Source organism: Cebidichthys violaceus, unplaced genomic scaffold (assembly GCF_023349555.1).
Source record: "Cebidichthys violaceus isolate CVI_PGR_0920_01 unplaced genomic scaffold, fCebVio1.0.p SCAF_5, whole genome shotgun sequence".
Classification (NCBI taxonomy): Eukaryota; Metazoa; Chordata; class Actinopteri; order Perciformes; family Stichaeidae; genus Cebidichthys; species Cebidichthys violaceus.
In genome coordinates, this window is record NW_027176705.1 from 4,282,444 (window position 1) to 4,293,620 (window position 11,177).

Here is an 11,177-nt window from a genome sequence, read left to right on the forward strand (position 1 = left end):
CTGATATTGACATTGTAGCCTATATATTAAATACATTTGGGTTTTGTACATTATTTGCACCTATTTTATATTGTTTTCTTCGAGTTTATATTTGCAATCTTCCCACTTTGAATTGCAACTGCTGCACAGCAATTTCCCTTTAAAGACTCTACTGAATCCACAGGGAATCATCACCCAACTCATTCCTATCCCATTAATGTCCTTATTTTAATGTAATGTTACCAACTGGCTGTCCATAAACTACTCTAAAACACCAGTGAACAAAAGTAGAGCTAGCAACCAGTTTCAGTTCCTTTTTGTAGTTTTGTCAGCCGCTTCAGCTCTCTCTCGTATCCTGAACTGACACCTCAACACAGCGCCCACACGGGGGCGGGACTTCCGGTTACGCGCACCCGGAAGATTCGGATGCAAGTTTCAGCGGCGGACCGTGTATCCATATGCCCGCTACTTTAAACGTGTTAATGTGATTTAGGTGCTTTTTCTATCCAGTAGTATTCGCAACAATGTTGTCGTTAGACTTTCTTGACGATGTTCGGCGCATGAATAAGCGGCAGGTACGTAACCGAACATGAGTTTACTCTGATGTTACGACCGCCTCTTTGTATGCTGAGATACCTCTGAGCTAACGTTAGCTAGCCGTTTTTTTTCAACGCTGGAGCCTGTCTATCACCTGTTAGCAACATAGAAAGTGCGCTGTTTCGTGCACGTGTATCTCGTAAAGGTCCCCTTTACACTGCAGCATAAAATACACGCGGTAACCTTAATCAAACACGTACCCTGACTTCAGTGTAGCTAGCTGCTTCCCTCATTTTACCACTGTATTGTCGTGGCACTGTTAGCTAAAGTCTAACGTCAGATTAGCTCAACGGTACCAGGGAGTCACCACTGGGTTTAATGTTATCAAACATATGGTCTTAACTTGATTAATACCTGCATTTGTGTTATTTATGGCTATATATACACTTGCGTGTTGTTATTAGAAATGCAATTTTAATGTTACTTTGTTGTGTTTGCAGCTCTACTACCAGGTGCTGAACTTTGGTATGATTGTTTCCTCTGCGCTGATGATCTGGAAGGGACTGATGGTTGTCACTGGCAGCGAGAGTCCAATTGTTGTTGTTCTCAGGTAACTTGGTCACATTTGTTGGGAATTAGGGTTCCTGTTCGGCCTTAATTTGGCATTTGTAGTCCCTGCAGATGGGAGTTAGTGATGTGTGAATTTAAGTAGCTAACTTTCCGTGAGTAGTGAAGAACTTCCCCAGGGTGATGGGTTCTGCATGAACAAGCAACAAGTACTTCACCCCAAGGGCAGTTTCTGATGCATGTATAGTAGGCAAGCCACATTTGTAACAATTGTTTTTTTTGGGGGGGTTGCATTTTCTCTTAGGCAGCTGTACATTATTATTGGGAGACACTAAGAGATTGAGGACTTTGTTAGCACACTTCTGAAAATTTAAACTACTTTTTTACCACAACACATATCTGAAAGAAGAAGTTGCTCAGTCATTGAATCTCATGGAGTTTCTCATTTTAACTAGGATGTAGTTTTGGTGTAAACTTCTATACCATCTCTTTCTATGTACTGTACATTTTTTTATTTGAGTGGTCATGAGAGAGAGCATCACCCAGACTGAATGACACCAAATTTGAAGTCGTCAACAATCTTGAACAATTGAGAATCCCTCTGTAGTGCAGAGTTAGATTTGGAAACAGGTATTTGAAAGATCACACAAACATTACAGATTACAGAAGCTATATTTGACCGTCTAAAGTCCATTTCTTTAGCTCCAGCTTTATCTAGCCGTGCCAAACCTTTGAAAACAGAAATCATATGAAATACAAGTCACCTTTTCCCCATCATTATGCTAAATACAGAAATACTTTTGAACAAAGTCCGTAGAAATAGGATCATTCTGCAACACAACATGTGTGTTTACGTATATTTTGTTAAGCTATATGCGAATTGGTCCTCATAATCTGCAGTGAATAGTAACGATGTACACAAGCAGCTGATCAGCGGTTGACCTGTTGATCATACTGTTGGGACAAGTACAATTATAGACTGCTGTTCAAATGATGACATAATTCCCCGTGATTTATGTTTCTTCTGCTCAGTGATCTTTCAGTGAAGTCATCTTTTTGACTGAAATAGGTTTTTAGTTCTGTCATATGCTAATATACCTTTTAGTTTTAAGTATAAGCAATACAATCCCAGTTTAACCGATGATGGGTAGGGATGTCAATGCCCTGATGCAGTTGGTTGGCTTTGCAAACATTGCAATATGCTATTAGGCTTTGTTTGTTTCTTCAATTTAAAACAATTCCACACTGCAAACATTTAGTTGTTTTTAACTCTTAAAGGACTCGCTGCCACAAGTTGTGGCTAACGTCTGTTAAACAAAGGTTGAGATTGGCGTGGCATATTATTTAATACAAGTGGAAATGTTCAATATAAATGATCTAAATGGTATTAACTTACTTTGATGATGTGTGTCTACCATTCATTTCAGTGGGAGTATGGAGCCAGCTTTCCACAGAGGAGACCTGCTGTTTCTGACCAACCGGGTAGAGGATCCCATCAGAGTCGGAGAGATAGTTGTCTTCAGGATAGAAGGCAGAGAGATCCCAATAGTACACAGAGTACTAAAAATCCATGAAAAGTATGAATACACATTTTATTAGTAGTGTTGGCCATGATTCATTTGTACTTTCAGTATCATTGAGTCCCATGCCTATGTGTCAAACCTGAGAATGTCATTCACAGTATTGAACTGTGTTGAAGAGTTATCTATAAATGCTCAGAGAGGCCTCTGTGATATTTCACGCTCATCATGCTTCCTCATCCAGACACAGATGTGTTGGAAAAGAGGACTTGGTGTTCGTTGTGGTCTAAAGTCACACTGGTGCTTTGTCTACAGAGAAAATGGAGACATTAAGTTCTTGACCAAAGGGGACAACAATGCAGTGGACGACAGAGGACTGTACAAGCAGGGCCAACACTGGCTGGAGAAAAAAGATGTGGTGGGACGAGCTAGGGGGTAAGTACATTGTTTGGAAGAAACTAAAAGAGAATTACAAACAATGAAAGTTTGAAAAGCCAAAGAATATGTATTATATTCAGTAGTCTGTATTGGTGAGATAAAACAATATGTGTTGCCAAGGCTTTTCTGGGGTAAACTCAATAAAAGCAACACTTACTATAAAATGGATCTAATCGAATTTTCATTGGTTGAAAAACTGAGAAGAAGGTCATATGCAAAAAGCAGCAATTTCCCATCTTTGATGTTTAAGATTTGGGGATTAGACTTGTTCTATTAATTTTGCTACTTAATATATATTGAACAAGGTAGGACTTAAGCAATGCTTGCGCTTCATCCGCGCTTGTCTAGATGAATGAGAGGGATGGTGTAGTAGCGACTATCAAAGATAGCAGTTAGCCACTGAGAGGGCTAATGTAGGAAGCTCTGTCTGACGCGCCACATTCAAACAAATAGCATGACTCCATTACTGCGTTCTGGTTGTTTATTATACAGACAAAACAAAAAAAACCTACCAGATGTGGTGTGCATGATGCGATATTGCGGGAAAAACTGGACAATAGATAAGAACAAGCGGTTGCACAGGAAATATTAATTGCACCTCCACACACAGAGATTAAAGACATCCTCTGCTCCTACAAATAGGAAGGGCATTGAACACATAGCTGTATGTTTGAACAGATGTTCATCCCAGAATACGGCTGTGACGATCATGAAATTTGAGATAAATCTTCAAACAATTAATAGCAATTCACGGTTTAATTGTCTTTTTTATTTTATGCCACACAGCAGTGCTGTTAGGTTTGGCTTTGCAACTAAACCTAAATCCATGTTAAGAGATTTGAATGGCTGCTCATTGAAATGATGTGGTCATTGGCAAAGGAGTGAATTAATCTTCAAATAGTTTGCTGAAACTTATTTCAAATGGCTTGTTCTAAATCTGTTGTGTAGGCTGCATGTAACAAATGTAGTGAAAAAGTGCTCCAAGACTTTCAATGAATGTAGAAGTAGGCTTGAAGAGTAAATATGCAACAGGGATTAACAGTACCAGCTTCAGCTCCCAGAGCGAGGACGGTAGGCACAGGAGAGACTGCCTCTTGAGGAGCTGCAGTGTTTATCAGAGACAAACCTTTATGATTCAAGAGACTCGTTTCTGGCACCTCTCTATCATCCTCTTGCTTTGGAGAGCAACAACCATGGTCTCATAAGAGCCGAACCACAAGGGCGTGTCCAACAGATCCTCGTGCTCAGGCAGGCGGCTTATTTAACCAGCTGATGGAAATGCATCTATTTCACTTTCTATTTGTAACATTGGCTTCCTTTCACATGATTGTGGAATCCGACGATTGCGCAAAATGATTGCGGTCAGCTCAAATGATATAAAGAATAAAATGTTTGAGACAGGCCCATACCAGAAAGGTGTCTTCTGATTATATTTTACTATGATAAGCAGCAATCATTTCTGCTCTCTATCTGATTACATCCCTTATGCTAACAAAAGTCATGAAAGTTATTTTTTTATTCAGTGACTTAAGTTGTGGACCTTTTGTATACTGACATATATGATGCATCAATCTCTTGACCGTACGTATTTTTATCGTCTCCAGGTTTGTGCCATACATTGGAATTGTCACCATTCTCATGAACGATTACCCCAAGTTCAAAGTAAGTTGGTCGACCTCATTGCACCTTTGACAAGATTTGCTTAGTTTTAAAGCTTGAAAATATTCGGCGTGACCATCTAACTTGTTAAATCTCCTGTTTTCATTCTGCAGTATGCTGTTCTCTTCATGCTGGGTCTCTTTGTGTTGGTCCATCGAGAGTGAGATACCCAAACGTCACAACTCAGATACGATAAACTGCGTCCAGGAAACCTCAGTCATGCCTTTCAAAACAGAATTAAGTTAGATTTTGTCAGACCCAACTGGCTTTTTTGTACCATTTGTTTGAACATTTTGTAGAAATGTGGATAGGGTGTTTTACATTTGAAAAATTCAAGCTTTAAAAATATTTTTGTGAGGGATCTAGGCTCGATTTAGTTTAAAATGTATCTTTATTTGTAATCCTCAGAATATGAAACCACATTCATCAAGAGGAATTAAGTTGTTTCTTTTCTGTTGATTCATTGTCTTTGAAAAAGATATGTGAAGTATTTTATGAAAATTGAATATGAATGATATTAAATATGAAATCTGGTTACGATCCATTATAGGTTATTTAACTCTTTGCCTCATTTTCTCTTGGCCCCTATGTTACATTAAAAGCCACTGTCCACCCTGCAGTGATGACATAATTTATTTAAAAACAGTATATTGGGTGATCAAGCAACGGCAATCTTGAAATATTGAAGACCTGTCGCAAGATTAGTGTGAACAACATCAGTTTTTATTGATATACAGAATCAAGAGAGTTTCTGTCCAGTATTTGTTTCAGGGAGCATTTCCTCATCTGGAAATCTTGAACATTCTTGGAAAATTGTTGCTAATCCAAAATATTGTTCTTTTATAGAGCATTGTAAAATATAAAGTTCCTTGAAGTAAGATGTATGTGATGAGGATGGATTTCATGCAACCTGTTTTTAATTCATAAAGCTAAATACCCTATAAAACCAGTAGTAAGCTCTGTCGAATTAGGGTGAATTTGCCAAATTAATTCTTGCTTACACATTTTCATGTAAATGTAATGATGTAATGGGTTTTTTGATAACTTTGTCATGTAAAGGTCACTGGAGTGGGGCGCACACACTGCCTCTGTTTTAAGTGGGCTTAGCTTTTCATTAGACATGCGTTGAGTGTTAACCTTGTTTCTGTTCTCTTTTATATAATGGGAGCACACTGAATGTGTACTTGCATTCAAGATGAAATTGACTGAGGCTTTCCAATGCAGTCATGTAATCATACAGTAGTATGGATCAAAATATAACCATAATATTGACCCACTTAAAATTCTGTTGGGGTTCTTTCACTAAAATTGTATTTGGTTGTCGTCTCTAGACCCCAATGATCTTGATCTTGTCTGTTTTGTGGAGTTTTTTTTTTATCTCTGACATGTTTGGACACAAACACATTGTGCTTCAGTGGTCACAAATAGACATAAATCACACAAGGTTTAGGAAATTAAAATATCAAGCAGTCTCCTTTTAAAGCTGCTTTTTTCATAAAACTTTGTATAGTTCCGTTAGTCAGGTATCAGTTGAAGCCTAAGCTTTTACACTGTCAGCTTCTCATTTTGGTGTGTCCCTATGTGAACAAAGCAACACCAAGTAACCCTAGAAATGAATTGTGATATTCATCACGTCTTTTAAAATGCAGTGTTGTACAAAGCCACTGCTATCCCAGTTCATCTAATCTGTGAACTTCATAAGAGTGATGTCGCGATGGTCAGACAGTCTTCTAATTAGATTGACATTCAGCTGTGCTGAAAATCACAAGTATGTGTGTGAATGCCAAAGGTTATGAAAAGAGCAAGATGTAAACTGCAGCCCTTCCAGTAAACCTGCAACTTTAGCACCCTGAAGTGACAAAGAGGCTGTCTGTCTTATCAGCTCTAAATTAGCAGTGAGAATCAGCAGGTCCTCCTGTCCTCAGAGGACTGATGGTGATCACAGCAGCATGCTGCAACTGGCCAAATGTCATGTTGCTCATTGTTAGGGGCCAGACCTGGCCCTGAGAACGGGAAGAGTGTTGAGGGACATGGCCAGGAATTCACTCTGTGTTTTGCTCCAGAGGGAAGCATTAACTATCGCCTCTTCCCTTTTGTGGGTCGCGCAATTTACACCAACAGTGCGCAACCTCCAAGAAATTATTTCTCTGTGTGTGAAGGTTTTATTTATGGTGGCAATTTACTTTATGTTGTGGCATATCACATGTGATTGGTTTCATGTGAATTGTAAGAGCTTGATGAATTTATTTTAGGGAATTTTCCTCAAAGACATAAATGCAGCCATACCCATCCCCCAAAACGTCTGAAAATCCCTCAACCTTTAACAGAAGAAAGTAAAATCAAATCTCATTTAATGAAACCCCACCAAACATTTGCGCACTGGTATATTGCTGCTTGTGTAATTTGGTGTCTGAGGAGACTGCTTTTCATTAAACAATCGCATCTGCCCCGAGTTAAAGATGAATCGTGTGGTGCGTAAATACGCACAGCCAAAGGCTCGGTCCAACAAAACGTTGACAATGACTCGGCTGGGTAGGCTACATTTCGATTAATGCAGCTGGCTGAATCAAAAGTTAACTGCACGCAACATTAGCAGAGCCCACCCCGCACAGGAGAGCCTATAAAAGCAGGATGCGTCTGAGCAATCCACGACCAACAGGAGACACTTGAAAATCTGCACCCTGGAGGACAGTTCGCCACTCCGCGCTGAGATGAGAGGGTTTACGCTGAATAATGTTTGCCACTGTGGCTTATTTGCTGGTCTTGTCCTCTTTTCTTTCATGTCTTTCACCGCTGCAGTCAGTTTCGACCTGACTGAGCTTAGGAATAAAGTTGCAAAAATTAAAGTGAATCCAAGAGGCAATCTTTGGGCTACAGGTAAGAACCATCGTCTGATTTTGGACCAGTCGGTCATGTTTTTATTGAATTGAATCAAATTAATATAATTTCTAATAATAACTTTTTTTCATGTAATACCCATACATTTCGTTTTACATGATGACATGTTCTGCCTCTAACGATATTGCTGTTATTGCTGTTGTCATGTCCCTAAAAGGTTTGTTCTCCCCTTAGTTTGAGTCTATATTCACGAGCGCTGTCTTTGATTTGGCAGGACATTTCATGGGCAAGAAGAGCGTGATGGATACCTCCCTGCTGCCTCCAGCTCAGGGGCAGGGCGTCGATGCGCTGGAAGTCAGCCTTCCCGTGGAGCAGAGCGCACTCGTGGAGCTTTTTCATGAGTTCCTGCGGGTGGCGTTGCAAGCGCAGGTGGACACACAAGAGAGCCGCACGAAAAATCAGGTGATTACCACTAGTGTGCAAACGTTTTTTTGCGCAAAAAAAATAACTCAAATGTAATTGTCATTGAATATGATGTTATGGGCTCTCTGTTTCAGGATGCGGACATGTTGATGAAGATTTTAGAAAGCTACATCCAAAGCAGAAAGTGATACAGAGGATGTCTGTCGCGCATGAACACGGATTCCATGTCATCTGACCTGATGGGTTAAAATAAATACATTAGACGCAGTCTACAGTCTCCTGCTCATCATGATTGTAATTTACCGTAATTGTCTGATCATCTGCCATTTGCAATACACGTAAAGTTGTTTTTCTCCAATTTACTTTGATGATGATATTTCACATTGTCTTGTCGTTAAACGTTATTTATATTAAATAAAATAATTATTTGCACTGCTTTGAGTTTGATCTGCGGAAGATACATTATAAGATGTTGATGGATCACGTTTTGATTCACTGAAACTTTGTCGGCACACAGAACTGCTTCATTATGGCTACTCTACTACTTCTTATTTCTTTCCTAATAGAGAATAGCATAAGTCCTTTAGTGAGAAACGTATGACTCATTGGGGCATAGGCAGTGCACGTGGAGTTCTAAAATTAACAGAGAACAGGTTCTGTAATTGTGTAAATCCTGGTTTGAAAACTTTAACATTCTGTTTGCCTCCACAAGGGTCTGATACGTACATTTGACCCCCACAGTCCTTATTTATAGGCCCAACACCAACAACTGATTGCTAAGTATGAGTAAGATTTCTTCTTCACTTTTGTACTAAAGGCATTTCCAAAATAACACTTATATAAATCCGAATATAGGCATTTTATATAAATCACACTTTATATTTTTCTGAATATTTTGACATGAAATCAATATTAACTTTTGTACTTTTCCTGTCCTTGCATGAAGGGATGATTCTCTCGATCAATAGTGGTGAGGTGAGATGGCCCATTCTTTGCCTTGGGCTAATCCATTGTAGATAAAGGGAAAGCTATTTCAATATCTCTCCCACAATGCCTTGACTGTTGCTTTACATCTTTTGTATTCAGAGTAGTCAGTGGTGGGAGAAAACATAGACTTTAATCCACTATTCATATAGAGTTGTGTAATCTAGATTTCTGGTTAGCTCAACAAGTTTGGCCCAGTAGGAAACTCAGAATAAAGAACAGTTAATTAGGTCCCCAAAAACAGAAATGCAATCCAATACAGCAGTCCTGAAATGAATACCTTTACGAATGTTTACATGTTGAAACATTTTGGAGGCTGTAGTTTGTGGTGCTGTTCAATTGATAGGTGTTCTGATAATCTGTCCAAAATAGTTTTCTTCTTTTTTCTATAAACACACATTTTAAACTATAACCTTATTTTGCCAAACAGCCTTGAAAATTGGTAACTCTCAGGTGCAGAACATTGTAGCCTACATAAGTAGGTTAGACTAGAAAAGTGGGTACAATTTGATAAAAATGAGCCTGCTCAGTAGGTAACATGAAATTTGAGTCCTTAAATAAAAACATTCAAACTTGCATTCCGCTTTGATGAAGAGAGTGAGTAACTTAAAAACACATTCTCGTTTTGGTTAAAATGTTCTTTTTGGTTACTTGTAAAAGTGCAAACTGTTCCTCAGTCTTTGCAGTGAAAACACTCAGAGCCAAAATTCAGACAATTGTATTGTCTAATAATGAATCAGCATAGCTTATTATTTTTTACTGATAGCACATGTACTCAATATGTTCTTGTCTGTATTTGAATACTGAGGGAAATTTCATCTTCAAATGCAAATACTGCGTCTTCTATTAATTAACTTGAAATGTCAGGCATGTTGTTAATCTGTCGCACAGTGCAGGCCAATGCGTTGATCCAATAATAGTTAATTTTTGTGCGTGAGTGAGGGAACGACTGGAATGTACAAACATTTCATATCAAAAAGATGCCCCTAATATTGTGTATATTCACTATTGAATTATATCCATCAACAATATTTATAGCTGGTCATCCAAGAGGACTCTAAACTCTCTGCTGTAATGTGATTAAAATAGTTCAAATGAAAAGTTCACGTGGCTTAAAGACTCAGCTATTATACACAACAAGACTGTTGTGTAAAATAGCTAATGGGGTGACTATGGCTATTAAATAATTCCAATCAGCATATAACAACACAGCAGACGACCAGAAGAACTAGATACTAGACTATATTCAGCATAGGGAATCAAATGCTGAGTGCTCAATGGAGGCAATCTGCATCCCACATACATTGGCCAGTTTATATATGTCCTCATCTTAAATAGGTTAAATTGGAATTTTATTACTGATATTTTCATTTTCTTATAACCAAGAGTCAAATCTGTTTTGTTTTTTTAGATAGCTGCAATGTCATCCAAATCATGGCCTGTTATTCTAAATCTCTGCTGTGTGACAAATTTTATTTTTCAGTAAGGGATCAGTAATCTCTATATTTGCTTATATTTTGAGAAAACAGCAACATGATTTACAGTCAACACGCTCTTATTTTAACTCGTCACATGCTGACGCTTTGTCAGACCCTTTGACTTCACTTTATTATCATTTGTTTTTTGGACAGTTTTGTCTTTCACTAATTTAAGCATTGCTTATGTGATTCATGTGTGAGAGCTTTTTAATTTGAACAAACACAATAGAGAACATCACTGTTTACCATACAATATAGTGATCTCTCTCTAGCCAACTCAATTTGCATTCGTGCACAAGCAATTCATGATGATTTATGTTGTGTTATCATCTGACATGCAAAAGAGGAGTAGAATGTGTAAACTCAACCAAGGCCTTTTGCTTTTTTAATAAGTGAAGCCTCCATTTAACCAGTGTAATTTACCACATCATTAACCAAACAGCCATCACTGCTCATAGTGCATGGTGAGATCTGTGAATATATGTACAAACTGTAAGTCACTCACATATTCATTGGAAGTTAGTTGTAAGCAAATATGACCTAAACTGATTTTGGAACTTTTTACACTCTGTCTTTGACTTCCTGCATATGTGCTTGTTTCTTTGTTTTATATTGTTCTGTTTTAATAATGACTCAATTCATAGCCAACAGGTGAAGTTGATGCATAATTCACACTATGGATGTATGTTGTGTCAACAGTGCTAGCCTTGGCTTACTTTGAATTTTTAAGCGCTTAGTTTGAACAACCAAAAGC

General features: G+C 38.3%; 2 protein-coding genes across 2 annotated transcripts; both read left to right on the forward strand.

The window, feature by feature from the left end:
- The first annotated feature begins 386 nt into the window (after positions 1 to 386).
- sec11a (SEC11 homolog A, signal peptidase complex subunit) lies at positions 387 to 5,319 on the forward strand. Its single transcript, XM_068730973.1, has 6 exons — positions 387 to 554; positions 1,017 to 1,126; positions 2,511 to 2,660; positions 2,919 to 3,038; positions 4,646 to 4,703; positions 4,814 to 5,319. The coding sequence occupies exons 1-6, from the start codon at positions 504 to 506 to the stop codon at positions 4,862 to 4,864; spliced, it is 540 nt and encodes a 179-aa protein (XP_068587074.1). The 5' UTR covers positions 387 to 503; the 3' UTR covers positions 4,865 to 5,319.
- A 2,022-nt stretch (positions 5,320 to 7,341) lies between these two features.
- Positions 7,342 to 8,393, forward strand: nmbb (neuromedin Bb). Its single transcript, XM_068730812.1, has 3 exons — positions 7,342 to 7,577; positions 7,813 to 8,000; positions 8,096 to 8,393. Exons 1-3 carry the CDS (start codon positions 7,412 to 7,414, stop codon positions 8,147 to 8,149), a joined length of 408 nt encoding a protein of 135 aa, XP_068586913.1. The 5' UTR covers positions 7,342 to 7,411; the 3' UTR covers positions 8,150 to 8,393.
- Positions 8,394 to 11,177: the final 2,784 nt, after the last annotated feature.